Source organism: Haemorhous mexicanus, chromosome 1 (assembly GCF_027477595.1).
Source record: "Haemorhous mexicanus isolate bHaeMex1 chromosome 1, bHaeMex1.pri, whole genome shotgun sequence".
Lineage (NCBI taxonomy): Eukaryota > Metazoa > Chordata > Aves > Passeriformes > Fringillidae > Haemorhous > Haemorhous mexicanus.
The window spans coordinates 567,924-594,243 of NC_082341.1; the positions used below are offsets into that span (position 1 = coordinate 567,924).

Consider the following 26,320-nt stretch of genomic DNA (forward strand, 5'->3'; position numbering starts at 1 on the left):
TCCAGGGAAGAATGTCCCCCCAGTATCCCATCTGAATCATCCCCTCTATTCTGCTCCAGAAGCAAAGGAACCCCCTGCCCTAGCCAGCCACCCCCACGGGCCCCTCTGGGCTGTGCTGTGGCTGTGCCAAGGGCTCGGGCTCTTCCTGGCATTGGGAACGGTGAGACAGAAAGGAGACACAGGTGGAAGGAGGTAAGGGAGGCATGGGGATGGTGTCCCAGCACAGGGAGCTCCCAGAGCAGCCCTCAGCTCAGCACAGCTCTGGGTGCTTCTGGAGCAGCTACCACCAAAGCTGAAGGGCTGTGAGGAACACTCAGCTGCGAGGAGGGGAAGGCAGGAGCCCAGGGCAGCACACTGACATTCCAACAGCCGCTCACCTCGGAACTGCAGGTGGTTCAAGGACGTGTGTGTCTCCAGAGAGAAGAAATCCAAGGAGCCATTCAGGCGGGCAGCCACGATCCTGAGGGACAGAGGTGGGGGCTGAGAGAGGCCCCTCCCTGAGCCCCAAACCTGGACAGCCCGGGAAGAGGCTGCACAGAACTGGGCTGGGACACTGGACACGGCTCTGAATGGACTGGACAATGGCAGTGCCTCTGAGCAGCCGTGACCCCAAGGTGTCCCAGCCCTGAAACCCTCTGGACATTCAGCTACTGACAAGACTGAGGGCTGAAAGAGGTGGCTGCTGGAGCATTCCTGGAGCCAGGAAAGCTGGTGAGGGGGTGCTTCTCAGAGGGTTAGGCTGGATGAGAGGTTGGATAACAAGAAAAGGTGGTTGGGCACTGAATGGGCTCCCCTGGGAATGGTGACAGCTCCAACCCTGCCAGAGCTCAGGAGTGTTTGGACAAAGCTCTCAGGCACAGGCTGGGGTGGTTGGGGTGTCTTGGGCAGGGCCAGGGGTTGGACTCCATGATCCCTGGGGGCCCCTTCCAGCTCAGGATATTCCATGACACTGATCCCAAGGAAGAGACATCCCAGCCCAGCCTCTGCTGCCAGGAGCTGCTGTGGAGGTTGGGGCTGGGCATCTCCCAGTACCTGCACAAGGAGTTACCTGTTGTTGAGGAAGACGAGGGCTGTGATGCCGGATTGTCCTTCATCATTGCTGCTGCGGAGGGTCCCCTCGATGGCATCCCACACCTGGGGGAGGAGGGGTCACTGCGGTGACACTGGCCACAGGGGATCTGGGATCCTGAACAGCTCCGTGTGCCCTGCTCCTGGTCCCTGAGCTGAGTGAGCAGGTCACAGCTCCCTGGGCTGTGCTCCCAGACTGTGTCACCTCCTGCCTCCCAGCACTTCATCCCTGCTCCTCATGTCTACCCTCCTGTTACTGTGTCCCTGCTCCTGATCAGCACCATCCTGTTACTGTGTCCCTGCTCATCTCCACCTGTTACTGTGTCCTTGTTCCTCATCTCCACCTCTGTTACTGTGTCCCTGCTCCTCATTTCCACCCCCCCATTACTATGCCCCACTCATCGCCACCATCCTGTTACTGTGTCCCTGCTCATCTCCACCATCCTGTTACCGTGTCCCTGCTCCTGATCACCACCTCCCTGTTACTGTGTCCCCACTCATCACCACCTCCCTGTTACTGTGTCCCCACTCATCACCACCTCCCTGTTACTGTGTCCACTCCTAATCTCCATCTCCCTTTACTGTGTCCCCGCTCGTCACTCCACCTTCCCCTCCGTGTCCCGTTCCTCACCTCCAGCTTCCCATTGCTCCTGCCAGCCACGATGAGGTTCCCCTGCAGTTCCAGGCTCCAGATGGAGCTCTCCAGGTCCCCTCCCCAGGAGGGCGGGGGTGAGGATTTGTCACAGGTCTCGTCCCCGCCGCAGCCGCCCTCGCCCTCTCCGCAGGCCGGGGCGCGGCTGCCGCAGAGCCCGGCGGGGCCGTGCGGGGCCGGGAGCCCCGGGAAGGTCCCGTTCCTGCAGCCGGAGCCGCCGTGCTCCTCGTACACCTTCCCCACCAGGCTGCTGAAGTCGTAGCCCGAGTCCTTGCGGCGGGCGCCCACGGCCCGCAGCCGCGGCTCGGGCTCGGCCCTGGCGTGCTCCAGGAAGTTGGTGTCGATCAGGGAGGTGAGGTCGGGCTGGTCACAGAACAGCGCGGGCTGGGGGGGCCCCAGCAGCCGTTTCAGCTGGTGGCTGCTCTCAAAGGAGTCCTCCAGCCCGTTCTTGCCGTCCGGGCTGGGATCCCAGCCCTCCTGGTAGTCGAAGACGCCGCTGCTGTCCCTGCGCAGCCTGGAAGGAGGGACGAAGCTGAGCCCCTCGGCTGGGGGCTGGGAGCACAGGGCTCTGGGGACGTGGGGACACGGCCAGGGCCCTACCTGGGCTTGGGGATGACGGTGAGGCAGTCGCCCGTCTGCGCGTCCCACACGCGGATCTGCCCCACCAGGCAGCAGCTCACCAGCAGCATCCCGTCACTGGCCAGGCACTCGATGTCCTGCGAGGGGGGAAGGACAGGCACAGCTCAGTGGGGCACCACCAGGGCCTCTGGATCCTGAGCACAGCCTGCTGTGCCTGCAGAGCTGCAGAGATGATGGACTTCATGTCAAAGCTGGCTGGTTTAGGGACTGAGGGACGGTGAGGACATGGAAGTCCCTGGAAGTGTCCAAGGCCAGGTTGGATGGGGCTTGTGGAAGGTGTCCCTGCCATGGCAGGGGTGGCACTGGATGAATTTCAAGGTCCCTTTCAACCCAAACCATTCTGGGATTCCAGGATTTCTGCCCAGAGACCTCAGTGTGCACTGCAGTGCTGCAAATCCAACAGACTCCGTCTGTCCTGCCTTCCCAAAGATACAGCTTTGCTGGGAGACACAGCCCAGCACTGTAAACTCATCCGTCTGAATGCCCAAGAGCTTTGTTTCATCAGAACAGGAAGAATCCCAGACTCATCCCAACTGGAAAAGCCCTCCCAGACCCCTGAGTCCCACCTGTGACTGATGCCCCCCAGAGCACCCAGTGCCACATCCAGCTGTCCCCTGGAGGTACCCCAGCAAAGCAGGGAAGGGAATCCAGAGGCGGTGATGGTGGGAATTGCAGCCAGGCAGCCCCAGGAGGAGCTGAGAAGGTGCTGCAGGAATTTCACGCCCCAATGACCTTTCCTTGGGTACTGCTGGCTAAGCTGGACGTACCATGAGGTGTCCCCTGAGGACCAGGGGCACGATCTCGGTCTCGGGGGGCGAGTAGCCGTAGTCGTCGCAGGGCAGGTCCCCGCGGCGCCGCCGGCCCGGCCCGTTCTGCCCGTAGTTCTTGGGGCACAGCACCCGGTACAGCAAGAACAGCATCAGCACCAGCACGATGCCCGAGGCCAGGCCCAGAGCAGCCACCCTGGGGGACACACACACACACAAGAAGGTAAGGAAATAAACTCCAGTTTCTACTCCACGGATGGATTTGGGAAGTCTTGTGCTGGGATTACTCATGGGCTGGTATGAATTTCTCAGCTGAGAAAGCCTTTCAACAAATTACAGAGATTTGTTGGAAATTAAGGGGGGTTTAATGGGAAAATGACAATTTCCACAAGGTTTTGAGGCTTTTCAGTAAGGAAAGCAATGAGCAGCTAAGATTTTAAGAAAACACCAGCTGGGGATGGCATAACAGCATGTTCAGCAGGTGCAGATTCAGGCAGGGGTTGTGAGCTGTACTCTCCACAGAGAGGGGAGCTCCTTGCACCAGAGTTTGATCTGACCCCCAATAAATCATTATAAAATTATAGCCGGGTGGTGGCTGCCCCTGGATCCCTGGAAGTGTCCAAGGCCAGGTTGGACAGGGCTTGGAGCACCCTGGGATGGTGGAAGGTGTCCCTGCCCATGGCACAGAGGGGGACTGGATTGGTTTTAGGGTCCCTTCCAACCCAGACCATTCTGGGGTTCTATGAAATCACATTTAAACCCCCCTGTCACCGACATGTTTTATGAAAAATCCTTTCCTTAGGATTTTTCCCTCCTGAGAAGCTGAGAGGCCTCAGGAACAAGCTGTAAACAATTCTTATCTGCTGCTGTGGAATGCACCAGGTGGATCTGGGATTGGTCTCATCTGGTTGTTTCCAATTAAGGGCCAATCACAGATCACCTGCCCAGACTGTCTGGGTCAGAGACAAGCCTTTGTTATTCCTTCCTTTGCTATTCTTTGCTTAGCCTGCTGATGAAATCCTTTCTTCTGTTCTTTTAGTATAGTTTTCATATATTATCTATCATAAAATAATAAATCAAACCTTCTGATACATGGAGTCAACTTCCTCGTCTCTTCCCTCATCCTGGGACCCTTGTGGACAATACTACACCCCCAAATTGACCTTCTGTCCTGGTCACCCCACGACCAGCCCTGCACTGCAGCAGGAGCCCTGGGGGCCTCCATGCACAGCCCATTCCTGCCCTCAGCTGACGGAAACCTGCCAGGATGCATCAATTTCCCCTTGCACTGGAGCATGCCCAGCACCCCGAGCTGTGGCACTGCAGCAGCAGGAGCAGAGCCCCGTGGGGCGGAGGCAGGCTCAGGGGCCGTGGCAGACACTCTACTTGTAGAGGGTGACGTCCTGGTGGCCGCGGGGCGCGGGGCGCTCCGGCCGCGGGGCCGTGTCCAGGAAGGGCTGGGAGCGCCAGGTCTCCTGCGGGTGCCGCATCTCCAGGGCCTCCTGGGGGTTCAGGTACAGCGTCACCGGGATGGCTGGCAGGATGCTGATGTACCTGAGGGCACAGGGACAGCAGCTCAGGAGGGCACGGCTCACTGGGCAGCCACGGCAGGAATCGGGGTGCTTTCAGTGCCTCGCTTCAGGTGCCCTGCACCAAAGATCTCCTTGGAAACATTCTCCTCTAAAGCTACTCCCCAGGTTTTAACCCTTCAAAGAGCCAACAGAAATGAAGCCTGATGAGATCAAGTGCATCCCATGAATTTAAGCCTAGTTTCCTGGGTGCTGCAGGCTGGGAGGTCTCACCAAGAAGCTCCTTCAGCTCAGCTGTCTCTCCTCACATGTACTATTTCCATCCCTTACAGATGATCGTATCGGACACTTGTGGAATTACTGAGGTTGGAAAAGCTCTCTGGCACCATCAAGTCTGACTGCTCCCCCTTGGCCACCACTAACCTATGTCCCCAAACCCCACATTCACTCAGCTTTCAAATCCCTCCAGGGATGGGGACTTCCCTACTGCCAGGGCCAGAGAACCCTTCTGGGGAAGGAATTTTCCCAATATCCACCCTGACCCTCCCCTGGAAACCCCTGAGGCCGTTCCCTCTCCTCCCGTCCCTGTTCCCTAGGAGCAGAGCCCGACCCCCCCTGGCTGTCCCCTCCTCTCAGGGAGTTGTGCAGAGCCACAAGGTCCCCCCTGAACCTCCTTTTCTTGTTTTGCAAATTTTAAAACTTAAATTCCAGGAAGAAGGAAGACAGAAGACACCAAGCACATAAACCACCCAGGAGCAGAGTGGAACCACCCTGACTCCCAGAGGAACAGCCCTGGAGGGTTTGTGAGCTCTGCCCACCCCAGGGGACCTGCTCAGCAGCTGCTCCCACACACACCTGGAATGAGCCCCACGGAAGCAGGTTATGTGGGTATGGAGCAGGGAGGACAGGACAATCCCCCTGGGGTCAGCTGCCAGCTCCCCGTGCCAGTGGCACTCCATGCCAGCCCACTTGCCTCTTGGCCAGGGTGATGTTGTAGTAGCTGAAGAGGGCTGGCCAGTGCCTGAAGGAAAGCTTCCTCCAGATCTCCTCATCCTCTGCTCCCCAGGTAACCTGTGCTTCTGTTCCCAGCTCCAGCTGCCCGTTGCCCCTGCCCTCGGGGCCCCAGGGCTGCTGCTCGGGCTCCAGCCGCGCCTTCTGCTCCCGCTGCTGCGTCCGGTTCTCCGACAGCGGCACGGGCTCCGAGGGGAACACGGACAGGTCCAGCTCGGGGTCCCCAGCAGGCAGGACCCCTCCAGGAACGGGCATGGCAGGCAGGCCTGCGTCCCCCAGGGGACTCTGCTCCGTGACCTGGGACGTGAGGTAGGTGCGGAGCCCAGCGGGATCCGTGTACACCAGGATTCCGATCCAGATCACTGTCCCGACCTGTGCAGGGCGAGACACAGCTCCCTCAGTGTCACCTCCCTGTCCCCTGCCTGAGCAGGGACACAGCTCCCTCAGTGCCACCGCCCTGTCCCCTGCCTGAGCAGGGACACACCTCCCTCAGTGTCACCGCCCTGTCCCCTGCCTGAGCAGGGACACAGCTCCCTCAGTGCCACCGCCCTGTCCCCTGCCTGAGCAGGGACACAGGGACACGGCTCCCTCAGTGTCACCGCCCTGTCCCCTGCCTGAGCAGGGACACGGCTCCCTCAGTGTCACCGCCCTGTCCCCTGCCTGAGCAGGGACACAGCTCCCTCAGTGCCACCGCCCTGTCCCCTGCCTGAGCAGGGACACAGCTCCCTCAGTGCCACCGCCCTGTCCCCTGCCTGAGCAGGGACACAGCTCCCTCAGTGTCACCGCCCTGTCCCCTGCCTGAGCAGGGACACAGCTCACTCAGTGTCACCGCCCTGTCCCCTGCCTGAGCAGAGACACAGCTCCCTCAGTGTCACTGCCCTGTCCCCTGCCTGAGCAGGGACACAGCTCCCTCAGTGCCACTGCCCTGTCCCCTGCCTGAGCAGGGACACAGCTCCCTCAGTGTCACTGCCCTGTCCCCTGCCTGAGCAGAGACACAGCTCCCTCAGTGTCACTGCCCTGTCCCCTGCCTGAGCAGGGACACAGGGACACAGCTCCCTCAGTGCCACCGCCCTGTCCCCTGCCTGAGCAGGGACACAGCTCCCTCAGTGTCACTGCCCTGTCCCCTGCCTGAGCAGGGACACAGCTCCCTCAGTGCCACTGCCCTGTCCCCTGCCTGAGCAGGGACACAGCTCCCTCAGTGTCACCTCCCTGTCCCCTGCCTGAGCAGGGACACGGCTCCCTCAGTGCCACCGCCCTGTCCCCTGCCTGAGCAGGGACACGGCTCCCTCAGTGTCACCTCCCTGTCCCCTGCCTGAGCAGGGACACAGCTCCCTCAGTGCCACCGTCCTGTCCCCTGCCTGAGCAGGGACACAGCTCCCTCAGTGTCACCGCCCTGTCCCCTGCCTGAGCAGGGACACAGGGACACAGCTCCCTCAGTGCCACCGCCCTGTCCCCTGCCTGAGCAGGGACACAGCTCCCTCAGTGTCACCGCCCTGTCCCCTGCCTGAGCAGGGACACAGCTCCCTCAGTGTCACCGCCCTGTCCCCTGCCTGAGCAGGGACACAGCTCCCTCAGTGCCACCGCCCTGTCCCCTGCCTGAGCAGGGACACAGCTCCCTCAGTGCCACCGCCCTGTCCCCTGCCTGAGCAGGGACACAGCTCCCTCAGTGCCACCGCCCTGTCCCCTGCCTGAGCAGGGACACAGCTCCCTCAGTGCCACCGCCCTGTCCCCTGCCTGAGCAGGGACACAGCTCCCTCAGTGCCACCGTCCTGTCCCCTGCCTGAGCAGGGACACAGCTCCCTCAGTGTCACCGCCCTGTCCCCTGCCTGAGCAGGGACACAGGGACACAGCTCCCTCAGTGCCACCGCCCTGTCCCCTGCCTGAGCAGGGACACAGCTCCCTCAGTGCCACTGCCCTGTCCCCTGCCTGAGCAGGGACACAGCTCCCTCAGTGCCACCGCCCTGTCCCCTGCCTGAGCAGGGACACAGCTCCCTCAGTGCCACTGCCCTGTCCCCTGCCTGAGCAGGGACACAGCTCCCTCAGTGCCACTGCCCTGTCCCCTGCCTGAGCAGGGACACAGCTCCCTCAGTGCCACCGCCCTGTCCCCTGCCTGAGCAGGGACACAGCTCCCTCAGTGCCACTGCCCTGTCCCCTGCCTGAGCAGGGACACAGCTCCCTCAGTGCCACTGCCCTGTCCCCTGCCTGAGCAGGGACACAGCTCCCTCAGTGCCACCGCCCTGTCCCCTGCCTGAGCAGGGACACAGCTCCCTCAGTGCCACCGCCCTGTCCCCTGCCTGAGCAGGGACACAGCTCCCTCAGTGCCACCGCCCTGTCCCCTGCCTGAGCAGGGACACAGCTCCCTCAGTGCCACCGCCCTGTCCCCTGCCTGAGCAGGGACACAGCTCCCTCAGTGCCACCGTCCTGTCCCCTGCCTGAGCAGGGACACAGCTCCCTCAGTGTCACCGCCCTGTCCCCTGCCTGAGCAGGGACACAGGGACACAGCTCCCTCAGTGCCACCGCCCTGTCCCCTGCCTGAGCAGGGACACAGCTCCCTCAGTGCCACTGCCCTGTCCCCTGCCTGAGCAGGGACACAGCTCCCTCAGTGCCACCGCCCTGTCCCCTGCCTGAGCAGGGACACAGCTCCCTCAGTGCCACTGCCCTGTCCCCTGCCTGAGCAGGGACACAGCTCCCTCAGTGCCACCGCCCTGTCCCCTGCCTGAGCAGGGACACAGCTCCCTCAGTGCCACCGCCCTGTCCCCTGCCTGAGCAGGGACACAGCTCCCTCAGTGCCACTGCCCTGTCCCCTGCCTGAGCAGGGACACAGCTCCCTCAGTGCCACTGCCCTGTCCCCTGCCTGAGCAGGGACACAGCTCCCTCAGTGCCACTGTCCTGTCCCCTGCCTGAGCAGGGACACAGCTCCCTCAGTGCCACCGCCCTGTCCCCTGCCTGAGCAGGGACACAGCTCCCTCAGTGCCACCGCCCTGTCCCCTGCCTGAGCAGGGACACAGCTCCCTCAGAGCCACCGCCCTGTCCCCTGCCTGAGCAGGGACACAGCTCCCTCAGTGCCACTGTCCTGTCCCCTGCCTGAGCAGGGACACAGCTCCCTTCAGTCCCCTGCCTGAGCTGACCCACGGCACCCCAAGCACAGGTAGCCCTCATTTCCTGCAGCCTCGCTCCCAGCACTGTTTCCTGGGGACAGGGAGGTGGCACAGGGGGGACATTTGGAGCACTGCCCAGCACACCCAAACCTGGACAGCACTTTTCCATGATCCACGGGATGCTCAGATCCCAACTTCTCCCCCCAAAGGCACAGCAGGAAGGGACTCCGTGCTGGCAGCTGGGACCAGCAGGTCTGGCACCTCCAGGCAGGGCTGGAAAGGCTCAGTTTGGGTTTTTGGGTCCACTCACGCAGGACCCACTGCTCTGGGACCATGTGGGGATTGAACTTCTGCATCCCATGGAAGCAGGACACGGAGGTGGGGATGGGTGGTGGCAGGGTGGGCAGGGCTGCCAGCCTGGCAGGGGCAGGTGCCCAATGGGGTGGGCAGGGCTGCCAGCCTGGCAGGGGCAGGTGCCCAATGGGGTGGGCAGGGCTGCCAGTCTGGCTGTTTGGGTGCCCAGTGGGGCAGACAGGGGTGCCACCATGGCTCTCTGGGTGCCATCCCAGCTGTCTAGGTGCCACCCTGGCTATTTGGGTGCCATCCCAACCATCTGGGTGCCCCCCTGGCTCTCTGGGTGCCCCCCTGGCTCTCTGGGTGCCACCCTGGTGGTCTGTGTGCCATCCTGGCTGTCTGGGTGCCATCCCAACCATCTGTGTGCCCCCCTGGCTCTCTGTGTGCCCCCCTGGCAGGCTGGGTGCCATTCCAGCTGCCCGTGTGCCCCCCTGGCAGTGCGTGTGCCCCCCTGGCAGTGCAGGTGCCATCCCAGCTGCCCGTGTGCCCCCCTGGCAGTGCGGGTGCCATCCTAGCTGCCCATGTGCCCCCCTGGCTCTCTGTGTGCCCCCTGGCAGTGTGGGTGCCATCCCAGCTGCCCATGTGCCCCCCTGGCTCTCTGTGTGCCCCCCTGGCTCTCTGTGTGCCCCCTGGCAGTGCGGGTGCCCCCCTGGCAGTGCGGGTGCCATCCCAGCTGCCCATGTGCCCCCCTGGCTCTCTGTGTGCCCCCCTGGCTCTCTGTGTGCCCCCCTGGCAGTGTGGGTGCCCCCCTGGCAGGCTGGGTGCCATCCCAGCTGCCCATGTGCCCCCCTGGCTCTCTGTGTGCCCCCCTGGCTCTCTGTGTGCCCCCCTGGCAGTGTGGGTGCCCCCCTGGCAGGCTGGGTGCCATCCCAGCTGCCCGTGTGCCCCCCTGGCTCTCTGTGTGCCCCCCTGGCTCTCTGTGTGCCCCCTGGCAGTGCGGGTGCCCCCCTGGCAGTGCGGGTGCCATCCCAGCTGCCCATGTGCCCCCCTGGCTCTCTGTGTGCCCCCCTGGCTCTCTGTGTGCCCCCTGGCAGTGCGGGTGCCCCCCTGGCAGTGCGGGTGCCATCCTAGCTGCCCATGTGCCCCCCTGGCTCTCTGTGTGCCCCCTGGCAGTGTGGGTGCCATCCCAGCTGCCCATGTGCCCCCCTGGCTCTCTGTGTGCCCCCCTGGCTCTCTGTGTGCCCCCTGGCAGTGCGGGTGCCCCCCTGGCAGTGCGGGTGCCATCCCAGCTGCCCATGTGCCCCCCTGGCTCTCTGTGTGCCCCCCTGGCTCTCTGTGTGCCCCCCTGGCAGTGTGGGTGCCCCCCTGGCAGGCTGGGTGCCATCCCAGCTGCCCATGTGCCCCCCTGGCTCTCTGTGTGCCCCCCTGGCTCTCTGTGTGCCCCCCTGGCAGTGTGGGTGCCCCCCTGGCAGTGCGGGTGCCATCCCAGCTGCCCATGTGCCCCCCTGGCTCTCTGTGTGCCCCCCTGGCTCTCTGTGTGCCCCCCTGGCAGTGTGGGTGCCCCCCTGGCAGGCTGGGTGCCATCCCAGCTGCCCATGTGCCCCCCTGGCTCTCTGTGTGCCCCCCTGGCTCTCTGTGTGCCCCCCTGGCAGTGTGGGTGCCCCCCTGGCAGGCTGGGTGCCATCCCAGCTGCCCGTGTGCCCCCCTGGCTCTCTGTGTGCCCCCTGGCAGGCTGGGTGCCATCCCATCTGCCCATGTGCCCCCTGGCAGGCTGGGTGCCATCCCAGCTGCCCATGTGCCCCCTGGCAGGCTGGGTGCCATCCCAGCTGCCCGTGTGCCCCCCTGGCAGGCTGGGTGCCATCCCAGCTGCCCGTGTGCCCCCCTGGCAGGCTGGGTGCCATCCCAGGTGCCCGTGTGCCCCCACGTACCATGATGAGGCGCTGGGCCAGGCGGGTGCGGGCGAAGAAGTAGATGACGCGCAGGCGCTTGGGCAGGCGCAGGTTGCGCAGCGAGGACGGCTGCAGGGTGATGGTGTGGGGGGTGACAGCCTGCGGGGCCAGGCCGTGCGGGGTGACCGCCTGCGGGGCCAGGCCGTGCGGGGTGACCGCCTGCGGGGCCAGGCCGTGCGGGGTGACGGCCTGCGGGGCCAGGCCGTGCGGGGTGACCGCCTGCGGGGCCGCCGGGCGCAGCGCCCGCGCTCGGCACGGAGCCCGCGGCGGGCACGACTCGGGCGGCAGCCGCTTGTTCAGGTCAGCCAGCTGCAACAGACACAGGGAGGGCAGGGCTGGGGGGCTGCTCCGCTGCAAAGGGGACCTGAGAGCTGGGAGGGACCCCTGGGGACACGGGGTGACTCCTCGGTGTCTCCTCCCAGCCCTTTCAGCCCAGCCAGCACATTTATAGAACCAGGGAACCACGGGATTGGGTTGGGATGGAAGGGACCTTGAAGCTCATCCCATCCCACCCCTGCCATGGCAGGGACACCTCCCACTGTCCCGGGGTGCTCCAAGCCCCAGCCTGGCCTTGGGCACTGCCAGGGATCCAGGGGCAGCCCCAGCTGCTCTGGGCACCTGTGCCAGGGCCTGCCCACCCTCACAAAGTTCTTCCCAATGTCCAGCGTAAACCTTCTCTCTGTCAGTTTGAAGACATTCCCCCTTAACCTGTCCAATGTCTCTCCCCATCTTTCTCGTGGGCTCCCTTCAGGTCCTGGAAGGCCACAAGCAGGTCTCAAAGCTTTCCTTCCCCAGGCTGTGTAATCCCAGTTCTCCCAGCCTTTCCTCACAGCAGAGCTGCTCCATCCCTCTGATCAATCTGATGCCTCCTCTGGGTTTGCTCCCACAGCTCCATGTCCTTCCTGAGTGTCCTTTGCCCCAAGTGCTCTGTTCCCCATGTGTGTAACCAAACAAGTACAGAACCAGCACTGTGACAGCTCAGGATGAGAGGAAACAGCCTCATGCTGACGTGGGGAAGTTTAGGTTAAATATTAGGAAAAATTTCTTCCTGGAATGGGCTGTCCAGCCCTGGCACAGCTGCCCAGAACAGAGGTGGAGTCCCCATCCCTGGGGGGATTTAACAGCCACGTGGATGTGGCCCTCGGGGACAGGGACAGTGGAGGTGCTGGGGGTGGTCAAAGGCCTTTCCAAGCTCAGTGAGCTCATGACTGAGCACCCCTTTTCCTCTTTCAGGGGGGTGCTGGGGCCGTGCCCCCCTCCTGCCCCGGGCCGCGCCCCTTGCCCACCTCCATGCGGCGGATGTCGATGGACAGCACGGTGGTGAAGAAGAACATCTGCAGGAAGAAGTCTGACACCAGCCCCACCACGGCAAAGAGGCAGAACTCCTGGGGGGGAGACAGGGATGAGCTCCCCTGCGCCTCAGAGCGAGGGAGGCCAGCAGTGCTCCTCTGACAAACCCTGATCCACCTCTTGGGCTGGCTCAGAGCTCAGGGCTGGGGGAGCCCAGGAGAGAACCCAAGGCATTTATTCTAATTCACATCCTTTGCTCTTTTTGGCCACAGTCCATCTCTGCTCCCAGGGAACAAGGGACAGGAGGAGAGGAAAAGGCCTCAGGTTGTGCCAGGGGAGATGTAGATTAGAAATTAGGGAAAATTTCTTCCCCAGAAGGGGCTGTTAGGCATTGGAACTGGCCAGGGCAGGGGTGCAGTCCCCATGCCTGGAGGGACTTAACAGCTGTGTGGCTGTGGCACTGGGGACGTGGGTGAGTGGTGGCCTTGGCAGTGCTGGGAACAGTTGGATTTGATGGTCTCTAAGGCTCTTCCAGCCCAGCCAACTCCCTGACTCTGTGAGCCTGCTGCCCAGAGCCCCCCTGCAGTGGCCAGGCTCTGTGCTGGCAGCCCAGGGCAGCCCCTCTCACCTGGATGGCCGGGACCAGCGTGAAGTACCCGATGAGGATGATCCCCAGCTCCGTGGCCATGTTCTTCATGATGGACCAGCTCTCATTGCTCAGGCCTGGGCAAGGGCAAGGGCAGGTCAGGGGAGCCTCTTCACTGTGCCAGAGATGAGCACAGCAAAAGGAGCAGCACTTCCCCTCTAAAACCAGGAATGTACAGGCAACAGGCCCAAAAGGCCCTTCCAGGCTAAAATTCCCAAGTGCAAAGGCCCACCAGAGTTCTGAGTCCTGTTTCCCATCTAGGATCCAAACCACTTGTACTTTTAAAACTAAAATCAGCATTGCTCTGCAATCTCTTCTCCCTGATGTTTAGAAACAGCTTTGAAGATTGCAAATCCCATTTATCCATGGTGTGAGCACACTCAAATCCTTCCACAGGCACAGAGCACTCATGGAATGGAAAATATAATTTTGTCACACTTTCAGGGGAATTTTGTAGGACCTGTGTTCTGCACTTCTGATATCCATGACCTGAGGAAGGTGCTCAGTACCCACACCAGGAGATCCAGCTCTCCCCTACCAATATTTCTTACATTTATTTAGCCTGTTTCAGTCAACGACCCCAAAAAGCAGTGCCCACAACAACAGCATTATCTTTCTGGAATTCACAACAAAAGGCTGTACAAGTCACCTTGTTTCCTTCCCAGACCTGAGTGAGGCCATTCCCAGCCCCTGCTCTCCTACCTGTCCCTCTCCCAGCCCCTGCTCTCCCACCTGTCCCTCTCCCAGCCCCTTCTCTCCCACCTGTCCCTCTCCCAGCCCCTGCCCTCCCACCTGTCCCTCTGCCAGCCCCTGCTCTCCCACCTTTCCCTCTGCCAGCCCCTGCCCTCCCACCTTTCCCAGCCCCTGCTCTCCCACCTGTCCCTCTCCCAGCCCCTGCTCCCCCACCTGTCCCTCTCCCAGCCCCTGCTCTCCCACCTGTCCCTCTCCCAGCCCCTGCTCTCCCACCTGTCCCAGCCCCTGCTCTCCCACCTGTCCCTCTCCCAGCCCCTGCTCCCCCACCTGTCCCTCTCCCAGCCCCTGCTCTCCCACCTGTCCCCCTGCCAGCCCCTGCTCTCCCACCTGTCCCTCTCCCAGCCCCTGCTCTCCCACCTGTCCATCTCCCAGCCCCTGCTCCCCCACCTGTCCCAGCCCCTTCTCCCCCACCTGTCCCTCTCCCAGCCCCTCTCTCCCACCTGTCCCTCTGCCAGCCCCTGCTCCCCCACCTGTCCCTCTCCCAGCCCCTGCTCCCCCACCTCTCCCAGCCCCTGCTCTCCCACCTGTCCCTCTCCCAGCCCCTCTCTCCCACCTGTCCCAGCCCCTGCTCTCCCACCTCTCCCTCTCCCAGCCCCTGCTCTCCCACCTCTCCCAGCCCCTGCTCCCCCACCTGTCCCTCTCCCAGCCCCTGCTCTCCCACCTCTCCCAGCCCCTGCCCTCCCACCTGTCCCTCTCCCAGCCCCTGCTCTCCCACCTGTCCCAGCCCCTGCTCTCCCACCTGTCCCTTTCCCAGCCCCTGCTCTCCCACCTGTCCCAGCCCCTGCCCTCCCACCTCTCCCAGCCCCTGCTCTCCCACCTGTCCCAGCCCCTGCTCTCCCACCTGTCCCTCTCCCAGCCCCTGCCCTCCCACCTGTCCCTCTCCCAGCCCCTCTCCCCCACCTTTCCCTCTGCCAGCCCCTGCTCTCCCACCTTTCCCAGCCCCTGCTCCCCCACCTGTCCCCCTGCCAGCCCCTGCTCTCCCACCTGTCCCTCTCCCAGCCCCTGCTCTCCCACCTGTCCCTTTCCCAGCCCCTCTCCCCCACCTGTCCCCCTGCCAGCCCCAGAGCAGGACCCCACCTTGGGCGATGCGCAGCTTCACCTCCAGGTCCACGGGCGTGGACACGACGGACTTGGTGAGCACCAGCACGTTCTCCAGGCCAATCACCACCACCAGGTATGGGAATATCTCTCTGAGGAAACAGGGGCACAGCTGAGGAGGGGATCCATGGGGAAAAAGAAGGGAAAGAGGCAAGTTTGGAGCAAACACAGCCCTGGGAGCTGAGGAGAGGAGCCACCACCCTGTGCCCCCATCCCCTCCCTTGTGTCACACTGCTCAAGGGAAAGGGTTGTGTTTCCTCTGCCTTGGGCAGAAATCACCGTTTTTGCAAAGCTGCAGGAATTCCTGGGAAATGCCCCCTGTGGAGCATCACTAAATTAATCCTGGTGCTTCCCAGGGACAGAGCCCTCTCCTCTCCAGCACTGGGTACAGCAACAGAGATGGCCTGGAACACCTGGGAGGGACTGGGGGGTCGCTCACCAGGGAGGGGCAGGGAGCCTGTCCCACCTCCTCCAAGGACCATCCCATCCACCCCTGCCACAGCAGGGACACCTCCCACTGTCCCAGGCTGCTCCAAGCCCTGTCCAACCTGCCCTTGGGCACTGCCAGGGATGGGACAACCACGGCCTCTCTGGAAATCCATTCCAGTCCCTCACCACCCTCGCAGGGAAGGATTTCTTCTGTCTATCTCACCTAAATTTGCCCTTTCAGTTTGAACCATTGCTCCTTGTCCTACCACTGCAGTTGCTGATGAAGAATCCCTCTCCAGCTTCCCTGCAGGCTCCCTCAGACACTGGAAGGGGGGAATGTCAGTGGATGTTCACAGTGAGTGAAAAAACCACCAGCACGGATGAGCCTCTCATGGGCAGCTTCTTGCTCATGCCCAAGAATCCAAAATTCAGCAAGAACAGCTCAGGCCTGCCTTTAATTAAAGCATTTTCAGCTCAACCTTGTGAGCCCTCCAGCACAGGACAGAGATGGGAGGTGAGCTCCTTGGGGGTGGGAATGTCTGAGCAGACAGAAGGGAGCTGCTGTGGGAGAGTCTGCTCAGCTCCAGGAACAACAAACCCAGTGTTATCCCAGGCACAGAGCCAACTGCTCAGCAGAAAGGAACCTCCAGGGGGGCTGGCCAGCAGAGGAGCACATCCCCTGCATCCCTGGCGAGCACCTGGTGGTGACCTGACACTGCCACATTTTCTGAAGAATCCCTTCACCGGGATTTCCTCTCCTGGGAAGCTGAGAAGCCTCAGAGGAAAAGGAAAACAATATTATCTGATTGCTTTTCCTGTGTTTTGTGCTTTGGAATGTGGTTGGAGATTGTTTATCCAACAGGTGGTTGGTTGGTTGGTTTCATGGGAATTGTTTTTATTTAATGACCAACCCCAGCCAGCTGTGTCAGGACTCTGAGGAGTCAGTCATGAGTTTTCATTATTCATTCTTAGAAGCCTCCTGTCTGTATCCTTCCTCTAGTCTTTAGTATAGTTTAGTACAGCATTATTTAATGTAATATACTACCATAAAATAACAAATGAGCCTTCTAAGAGCATGGAGTCAGATTCACTCATGTCTCCCCTCGTCGGGGCTGCCTGCAAATTCAGCAGTGCCCCTGCCCAGGCGTGTGTCCAGCCCCACAGTAACGTGGCCTCTGCTGGGTTTGGGGTGTCCCCAGGGGGCTGCAGTGGGGTCTGCAGAGCTCAGTCCTGCTGGGCACGGCCTGCCCGAGCTCCCAGGCAGCTCCCAGCTGCAGGCAGCCTTAGCAAGCTGAAGTGATGGCAGCTCCTCAGTGGGTATCAGCTCACTGTGATTTCAGCTCTCAGCTCGCTCTGGGCCCAGGCAGGCACACCCAGGCACAGAGAGGAGAAGGCTGTGTGGGGTTCCACAGCCATGTCCTTACTGAATCTTCTGTGCAGGTTCCCAGGCACAGCTCTTCTCCTGAGCTGGGCTAGAACAGCTCTTTCTGTAGGGCACAGGGGTTTTGGAAACTGTCCAACAGCAAGGGTCAAAGGAAAGTGACCTGCAGGGTTGCAGGGAGATAAGCAAGGGTCCAGAGGTGAGAGAGAGGGACTCCTAGCCCAGCCACCATGACTTGGCATTGCCTGTCTTGGGCTGCTGCATGCCAGGGAGGCACTGCAGGCCCTGGGCCTGCTGCACCACAGGAGCTCATCCCCAGCACACAGAGGTGTGCCCCTGGCACAGGAGCTCATCCCCAGCAGACAGGTGCCCAGGTGTGCCCCTGGCAGGGCTGGCACGTTCCCAGCACACAGAGGTGCCCAGGTGTGCCCCTGGCACAGGAGCTCATCCCCAGCACACAGAGGTGTGCCCCTGGCACAGGAGCTCATCCCCAGCACACAGAGGTGCCCTGGTGTGCCCCTGGCACAGGAGCTCATCCCCAGCACACAGAGGTGCCCTGGTGTGCCCCTGGCAGGGCTGGCACCTACCCCAGCACACAGAGGTGCCCAGGTGTGCCCCTGGCAGGGCTGGCACGTTCCCCAGCACACAGAGGTGCCCAGGTGTGCCCCTGGCAGGGCTGGCACCTACCCCAGCACACAGAGGTGCCCAGGGGTGCCCCTGGCAGGGCTGGCACCTACCCCAGCACACAGAGGTGCCCAGGTGTGCCCCTGGCAGGGCTGGCACATTCCCCAGCACACAGAGGTGCCCAGGGGTGCCCCTGGCAGGGCTGGCACCTACCCCAGCACACAGAGGTGCCCAGGGGTGCCCCTGGCAGGGCTGGCACGTTCCCCAGCACACAGAGGGGTGCCCCTGGCAGGGCTGGCACCTACCCCAGCACACAGAGGTGCCCTGGTGTGCCCCTGGCAGGGCTGGCACGTTCCCCAGCACACAGAGGTGCCCAGGTGTGCCCCTGGCAGGGCTGGCACGTTCCCCAGCACACAGAGGTGCCCAGGTGTGCCCCTGGCAGGGCTGGCACCTACCCCAGCACACAGAGGTGCCCTGGTGTGCCCCTGGCAGGGCTGGCACCTACCCCAGCACACAGAGGTGCCCAGGTGTGCCCCGGGCAGGGCTGGCACGTTCCCAGCACACAGAGGTGCCCAGGTGTGCCCCTGGCAGGGCTGGCACGTTCCCAGCACACAGAGGTGCCCAGGTGTGCCCCTGGCAGGGCTGGCACCTACCCGCCGTTGAGCGTGGGCGTGAGGCCGAAGAGGGTGCAGAGCCCCACGGACATGAGCAGGGAGCTGAGCACTGTCACCACTGCTGCCAGAGCCAGGCCCCACTTGGACTTCACCATGTCGATCTTGCCTGCAAAAGAGCCCCAGCGGGTCAGCAGGGACAGCACATGGGAAGGACACACAGACGGGGACAGACGGACACAGAGGGGACAGCACGCTCGTCCTGAGGGGCCCCAGCAAGACACAGGACACCCCCAGCCCAGAGGGAAGGTACTGCAGTGTCTGAAATGCACAAATTTTGAAATCTGACACATTTTTGGTGTTTTTGGATCAGAATGCAGAACCCAAAAGGTGAATTTTTAACAAAAATAATATTTTGGTAAAAAACTTGCTTCAGAGAAGGCAGAACCCGTGTTTTCTGTCATTTGTAGGCCAGCAATCTGGATCGGCCCACACAGCTTGGGGAAGTGGGAACATGCCTGTTTCCTGGGCAGAGATCCAGGAAAAGTCTGAAGTGCAGCCCCACAGCCTCCCAGGACAGGTGGGACAGGGGACAATGCTGCTGCACAGCTCACACCAGTCCCAGCACTGCACCGAGGGGGGAAGGACCAAACTGAAACTCAGAACATGATCTTTCTGATAAGGGATGAAACAAACTGGGGAAAAGGCATTGCTGTGGCATCCAAGGGTGCTCGAGAGAAAACAACTTGAAAGATATCAAAGAGTTGTGGAATAGTTTGGGTTGGAAGTGACTAAAGATTGTCCCATTCCAGCCCCTGCCATGGAAAGGGACACCTCCCAGCACCCCAGGCCCTGGACACTTGCAGAGAAGGGGAAACACCTCCAGCTGGGAGGTGGATCACAAGGAATAACACCGCCCTGGCTGAGAGGGGAGAATGAGCAGGAACCAGGGAAAAGCTTTTAACCCTCTCCAGGACAGCCCAGGGCAGAACCCCAGCACCAGCCCTCCTGCTGTTACAGACATCCCCGGCAGGCGAGCCCACGCCCCGGGGCCCCGACCTACGTGTGGAGAAGTAGATGTAGGCGAAGAGGATGATGTAGGTGGTGACGAGCGGGATCAGCTCGGCGATGCCGATCTCCTCCTTGAAGTGCACGTGCACCACGCTCTCCTCCCGCAGGCTGCAGTTGGGGCTGGGGTGCAGCAGCTTCAGCCGCGAGCGCAGGCTGCTCAGGAACCTGGGGACAGCAGCGCTGCCCTGTGACTGCACGGCTTACCCCGCGTCCCTCCCCTGATGATTCCCTCCCAGGTGTGTCACCCACCTCTCCTTTCCCACCCCGACCCCTCCCAGCACTGTCAGTCCTGGAATTCCAGAAGGGATTGGCAGATCCAAAGGATGCCCTCTACCCCCGGGGGCACTGGGCCATCCAGGTGTCCTTTGTCCCCTGAGACCTCCCCTCCTGTCCCTGGCTGGTGGCTCCCTGTCCCTTCCCTGCCCTCTCCCCGGGGTTAAAAGGAGCAGCACCCACGGGGTCAGGAGTTCTGCTGGAGCTGGGGCTGGGTTCAGAGGCCAGAACAAAGCTCTGGATCCAAACCCTCCATCAGAACCGACTCCTCTCCTTCCCCATGGCCCTAAAGCTTCTCCACAGAGGGAAACCTGAGGAGCAGATCCTGATATGGGGGGAAGCTCTATCCCAGCAACACCAGAGCTCCTGCAGGCCTGGACTTGTCCCCACGTGCCAGCACCCAGCCAGCCCAAAGTGTCTGTGGGGTGAAACACCACACAGCCATGGCCAAAAGTGTCTGTGGGGTGAAACACCACCCAGCCATGGCCAAAAGTGTCTGTGGGGTGAAACACCACACAGCCATGGCCAAAAGTGTCTGTGGGGTGAAACACCACCCAGCCATGGCCAAAAGTGTCTGTGGGGTGAAACACCACACACCCAGCCAGCCCAAAGTGTCTGTGGGGTGAAACACCACACAGCCATGGCCAAAAGTGTCTGTGGGTGAAACACCACACAGCCATGGCCAAAAGTGTCCCTGGGGTGAAACACCACAGTGCTGCTGTTTGGTTCAGCAGCAGGGCCAGCCAAGCCCAGGCAGGTCCCACCTGCAATACTGGCAGCACCAACACAGCAGCACGTCACTGAGCTTTGCCACAGAGCAGAGCTGGCAGCTCCTGCAGGAGCACAGCCCCAGGGAGCTCCAGGGTTCACATGCAGCAGCAGATCATGGCCCTCTCCAGGCCTTGCTCCCAAACCTGCTCCTTGCTGGCCCCAACCACCCCGACCCTGATTTCTACCCAGGTCTGCTGGGCTGACCCACCACAGCTTTGTTCAAAGCAAAGGCTCCTCAACCACAGTCTGGGTCTGTGGGACAGAACATGCCACGGCCTCAAACACTCCCAGAATTTTCCCAGAATTACAGAATTCTGTGTGAAAATGGCTGATGGAAGGTGCCACACAATGGCCCTGAGGGCTCAATGCTCTGGAAGAGCAAATTTAAACTCCTGTGCTGCCAAATCCATCCAGGCATCCCTTGGGGAATTCTGTGCAGCTCGGAGTCCTCAGATCCACCCAACCCACGCCAGTTTGGCCAACACTGCCAAAGTGTTTCCAGCAGTGCTTACTGGAAAGCAAAGCAGCCTGTGTACGAGGAGCTGGGTCAAACCAGGCCACAGGAACTGCCCCTGGCAGCTCTGCACCCTCCAGACCCCGCTTGTGCAGGGAGCTGAGAACTGGGGTATTTCATTTCCATAAAACACAGCACGTCTCCTCCCCAGAAAAGCCCCTTCAGAGATGTGGGACAGTTCACAGCAGAAGGAAATGGAGGCCAAGGAGCCCTGAGGGGGGCAAGCAGCAGAGCTGTGTGCTGGAGCAGCCCTCACCTGGAGTCGTAGCGCTGCAGCCCCAGGGTGACGGTGTAGGACACCACGCGGCGCCGGTTGGACAGGCTGACCCCGCTGTACCTGCCAGGCAGCCCGAAGAGCAGGTCTGCAGGGACAGGGGGACATCAGGGACAGCACCCACACAGGAACAGGGGGACACAGCTGTCCCCTAACAGCAGCTCCAGCGGGAATGGTGCTCTCATCCCACAGCGCATCCCGCACTTCCCGCTCTCCGGGGAAACCCCATGGATGGGGTCACTCCTGGAGCAGGCTCCAGCCACAGACAGCTCACACTGAGACATAAACTTTAGGGAATTTGGAGATCTTAGAGGAGCTAAGACTTTAGTTAGGGATAAGCTTTATTAATCAAAATAAATGGGCAGGCCTTGATGAAGGTAAGAGTTGGTAGTTAATGAATAACTGATTGCTTGTCAGCACAATGTCTGGGGAGCTGGGTTTGTAATCAAGTAAACAGAAACTGATAAATGGATTTTAGGAACATCAGACAACTGTGGGCCTCCTCTGTTCTGAAACCAACTGAGGGCAGGGAATGAGAGTTCGACCCCGGGTTCATTTGTCAGATTTGCATTGAAAAGGTGGAAAGGTCAGAATGAGGAAGACTTAATTTACTTCCTCATTTTGGGACCCCTCCCCATGACAGGGACCACCGACCCATTTCGAGGGACAAGCTACTCATGCTTAATAGCTTTTGAACTAATTTAAAAGGACTCTGCAATCACCTGTAAATTGGGTGTGTATTTGGGAGCTATCCCACAACAAACAAACATTTTTAACTTTAAACTGTCAGAGAGTTTTTGGCTATTGGTACCAGATCAATATCCATCCTGGGAATGGGATGTGCCAAAGTTATGAATATGCATTTGTACTTTGGGTATTCAATACCTGTATAGATAAAGGGACTCTGCAATCACCTGTAAACTGGGTGTGTGTTTGGGAGCTATCCCACAATGAACACACACTTTCTAACTCTAAACTGTCAGAGAGTTTTTGTCCCTCACAGTTGGATATCCGTACTAGATCAATATCCTTATTTTTTAATAAATCAACACTCTGGGTGCTTAAAAACAGCCTTTAAAGCAAACTTCCTTTAGGGTTACAAACCCCTTTTCAGACAGGTAGCACAGTTTATCACAGGCTGCCAGATCCCTGAGGTTCCCTCAGAATCCAACCTGTGTTCAAAGCAGCATTTCCTCTGGCATTATGGAACCACTAATGATCCCACACGTGGTCACACGGTTTCTTTATAACTAAGAGGTAAAAATAGTTTTATAAATCCATTGTCAGCTTGGGCTGTGTGTAAGGAACTGGGACACACCAGGGAGCAGGATGAATGGTGATTTATCTGTGACAATGAGGCAGCCTTGGAGTGTGACAGAGGGAAAAGCCAGGCTGGAGCACGTGTAGAGTGGGAGGAACAAAACCCTGCTATTTTTACCTGCAGAAAGAAGCCTGACTGAGTGACTTGTTCACTTCTCACAAATATAGATCAGGGCTCCAATGCACATATGAAATGAGAGACAACAAAGACTGGGCAGCTTTGGCTGCTGTGAATGAAAAAATACTGCCCAAATTGGCACTATCAGCAATCCAGGGGCTGGAATTAGCGAGGATGGAATAACAATGGAGCTGTGGGCAGCTCTCAGCTTCCCTGGCTCACCTTTGAGAGTGGCTGACATCTGCAAGGTCTTTGGCTCATGCTGGTGGATGGTTTTGATGATATCTGGGTCGGCATTGAAGCGCTCGCGGTCGTTCTGCCAGAAGTTTCCCGGGGACAGCAGCAGGCAGCCGTGCTCTGGGAGCAGGTTCCTCAGCTTCCTGAGGCCAGGCAGCAGGTCTGTCACCTGCAGACAAACCTCCTCCAGGCTCCTGACCCCGGAGCTGAAAGGCAAACACAGTGCTGAGGGACCCCACCGGGCAAAGGGTGGAGAGGAGGTCCCAGGGACCTGCATCCCGTGGGGCTGCTCTTCCTCCCCACAGCTGGGAGCAGGGGCTGGGCTCCCTGCAGCTGTGAGCAGGCTCCAGAACTCCATCATCATTCCTGGGGCTGCCTGGCCCCACAGCTCTCGCTCCTCACCCATCTCTGGCACCACACTTTATCTTTTACATTAAGACACTTCCACCCGACAGAGAAACTCTGGAATTCCTGCAGACCCCAAACGCCTCTCTGCACCTCTCCCCACACATGCAGTGGGTGTTTTACAGGAGTCCTGCTCAGCCTGCCTGAGGTGGGTCCTTCGAGGTGCTCTAAAATGCACCCAGGGTTCAGTGTCTGCCCCTGGGGTGGCGTTTCCCCAATCCCTCTGCACTGTGGGGAAAGGAGCATTTCCTGAGAGGCTCAGAACTGCACGCAGGTGTACCTGGTGTGAACTGGAACCTGTGTCTGGCATCATCCTCAGCAAGCAGTAATTCAAGCAAGACCCAGCCTGGGTGTACAGCAGGCCCTGCTGGGAGGTGTCCTGGGCTGTAAGATGGGTGTGCTCTATCCCCACCTGTCAGAGCTGGCACTTCTCTGCTGCTCACTGGGCAGTTTTCTTTGTCTGTCCCACAGCCAACCCCCCTCCAGGAGATCTCTGCTGCTCATGGGCCATTAATTATTAATTACCTTCTGTCCATGGCCAGGGAGTGTCCCTGCAGGGTTGAGCAAATTCCACCATCCCATGGGGAGATGCTCCGCCCAGGGGAGGAGCCAAGCATTCCTACCTGGATCCAATCTGAGGTGCTGGGAACAGCCCAGCAGCCTTTGCCCACTGCATTCCCAGAGGAGCAGCTTTCTCCTGCCCTGCATTCCCAGAGGGAGAGCAGGCCAATCTCCAGCAGCCCTGGAGCTGCAGAGGAAAACTCCCCCCTTGTGCAGGATCCCTGCTCCAGCAGAACCACAGCTGGCACTGCAGGAGGGCTGAGCCCCCCTGGGATGGGACTGTGCCACCACCCTGAGCCCCCCTGGGATGGGACTGTGCCACCACCCTGAGCCCCCCTGGGATGGGACTGTGCCACCACCCTGAGCCCCCCTGGGATGGGACTGTGCCACCACCCTGAGCCCCCTGGGATGGGACTGTGCCACCACCCTGAGCCCCCCTGGGATGGGGCTGTGCCACCACCCTGAGCCCCCCTGGGATGGGACTGTGCCACCACCCTGAGCCCCCCTGGGATGGGGCTGTGCCACCACCCTGAGCCCCCCTGGGATGGGACTGTGCCACCACCCTGAGCCCCCCTGGGATGGGGCTGTGCCACCACCCTGAGCCCCCCTGGGATGGGACTGTGCCACCAGCCTGAGCCCCCCTGGGATGGGGCTGTGCCACCACCCTGAGCCCCCTGGGATGGGACTGTGCCACCACCCTGAGCCCCCTGGGATGGGACTGTGCCACCACCCTGACACACAGGGGACAGGGCCTGCTCTGACTCTGGCAGTGGTTTTTTGGGGTCTTTTGGTTTTTTTTTTTTTTTTGGTTTTTTTTGTTTGTTTGTACTATCACATTTTTATTTTTGCATATAAAATGTAAATAAACAATTCTTTACTTTCCCTAGTAAAGAGCTGCTATTCCTACTCCCATCTCTTTGCCTGAGAGCCCCTTAATTTCAAAATTACAACAATTCATAGGGAGGGGGTTTGCATTTTCCTTTCCAGGGAGGCTCCTGCCTTCCTTGGCAGACTCCTGGCTCTCCACACCCAGCCAGAAGGGTCAGGGCCAGAGCAGCTGTGGGGCCAGAGGAGGGTAAGAGGACAGGGCCCCCAGCAGGAGCTGCTCAGGATCAGACAGGAGTTCTCTCAGGAGTTATTGCTACTGCCTGGAATGATTCTGGCCCTCGGGGTTAACACTGCTCTGGCACCTCCCGGCTGCCCAACTCCACCTCACTGCTCCCCCCTGGGAGAGGAGCTGCATTCCTGACTGACAGACACCCCACAGCACTGCCCCAAAACAGAAACCTTCTGCACATTTCCCTGCACAGCCTCCAACATCATTAACTGACACTGCAGCTCAGGCTCTTTAATTACTCCCAAGGATGCTAAAAAGCATCCTTAAAGGTGTTAAAAATAGAGCAGTTCATTTAACTGGCTTTAATGGAGAAAGTATTCTCTGTTACACCTCCAAAGTGTGTTTATGGCTACCTGGGGAATGACTTCACACACATTTGTGATGGCAGACCATGAAGAAAATGTTTTAGGATATGACATCCTTAAAGGAAAACTTTGCAATTACCAACCAGGGATCTCTGCTCCTTTGGACCCAACAAAACCCCAGAGTAATCCTCCTGGGAAGGGCAGGAAAATCAGCCTCTTAAAGAGGGCTCCAGTTTTACCTGTTCCTAACAGCACCTGTGCCTCCTGCAGCCAAACAGGGGGAAATGAAGTAATTAAAGACTCAGAACAAAGGGCCATTCTGTCTAGGATGCATTCACAATTCCCCTGCCTGACAGGTGATAAAGGAAGCAGCTGATGATCAAAGGCTGGATGCTGACACAGAGCCCTCCCTGCAGCAGGCCCAGACATTGCAGAGCTCACTGCTCCTCTGCAGGCACTGCACACAGAGCGAGGGCAGCCTGCCACGGAAAAGATGGCTTGGGGGTGCCAGAGATAAACCCAGCCTGCATTCCCTGGGGAAGGAACACAATCCCCTTCAGCTGCCTGCCTCAGGGATTGATGCACTCACCCCGCACAGCACACAACTCCTCAGCTGAACTCCACAAGTCAGGCAGGAGAACAGATTTACCAATAAATTGGTAGGAGGTGAGGAGGAAAGTCCAGTAAGAACAAGGGCACAGGATATCCAGAACACATTAAATGGGAGGGGATAGAAATGCCCCCAGTTAAGAGCCCAGGCCCCTCGAAAGAGCTGGAATTCCTGGGAACCTGGGGCTAGCAGGCCAAGTTGGAATTCCACATGAAACAAAACTGGATGCTGCATCTAGCCCCACTACTGAAAAGGAGCCTCAAAAGACACTTTGGGACACTGCAGAAATCATATTCCTCGATTTTCTGTAATAGCAAGACCCTTGTACACATTAACAGGGAAAACCCAAATCTGGGAATGGCTTGACAGCCACAAACAGGCTTTGCACACGCTGACAGAGAGTTAAAAACATCAGCCACGGGGCCAGCTCCTCGCAGTGATCCTGTCCCAGCTGAAGGGGATTTTGCTGAACATGGGACTCACTGTAGTATGTTCCAGAAAGGGCCACAAGGACCCAGACAAACACCGGGTCCAGTTCCACAGCATTTAAAGGCACTGAAAAGAGAAACACTGCCTGGGAAAAAGGATCATTGACCCGGTGTGCTCTGGGCTCTGACCCGGTGTGCTCTGGGTTCTCACCCGGTGTGCTCTGGGTTCTCACCCGGTGTGCTCTGGGTTCTGACCCGGTGTGCTCTGGGCTCTGACCCGGTGTGCTCTGGGCTCTGACCCGGTGTGCTCTGGGCTCTGACCCGGTGTGCTGTGGGTTCTGACCCGGTGTGCTCTGGGTTCTCACCCGGTGTGCTCTGGGTTCTCACCCGGTGTGCTCTGGGTTCTGACCCGGTGTGCTCTGGGTTCTGACCCGGTGTGCTGTGGGCTCTGACCCGGTGTGCTCTGGGTTCTGACCC

General features: G+C 60.1%; 1 protein-coding gene across 3 annotated transcripts in view; it reads right to left on the bottom strand.

Moving 5' to 3' along the window:
- Window positions 1-26,320, bottom strand: part of SCAP (SREBF chaperone) — a 66,736-nt gene that overhangs the window by 4,503 nt on the left and 35,913 nt on the right. For all 3 annotated transcript variants that reach the window (XM_059870486.1, XM_059870394.1, XM_059870315.1), the window contains 15 exons: window positions 22,403-22,623; window positions 20,725-20,830; window positions 18,903-19,075; window positions 17,882-18,008; window positions 14,774-14,886; window positions 12,926-13,020; window positions 12,294-12,392; window positions 10,987-11,316; window positions 5,629-6,038; window positions 4,513-4,680; window positions 3,127-3,322; window positions 2,321-2,436; window positions 1,700-2,234; window positions 1,049-1,134; window positions 378-460 (listed from right to left, as the gene is read on the bottom strand). In XM_059870486.1, the coding sequence (XP_059726469.1) occupies window positions 378-460; window positions 1,049-1,134; window positions 1,700-2,234; window positions 2,321-2,436; window positions 3,127-3,322; window positions 4,513-4,680; window positions 5,629-6,038; window positions 10,987-11,316; window positions 12,294-12,392; window positions 12,926-13,020; window positions 14,774-14,886; window positions 17,882-18,008; window positions 18,903-19,075; window positions 20,725-20,830; window positions 22,403-22,623 (2,858 nt within the window). The remainder of the gene's footprint in view (window positions 1-377; window positions 461-1,048; window positions 1,135-1,699; window positions 2,235-2,320; window positions 2,437-3,126; window positions 3,323-4,512; window positions 4,681-5,628; window positions 6,039-10,986; window positions 11,317-12,293; window positions 12,393-12,925; window positions 13,021-14,773; window positions 14,887-17,881; window positions 18,009-18,902; window positions 19,076-20,724; window positions 20,831-22,402; window positions 22,624-26,320) is intronic.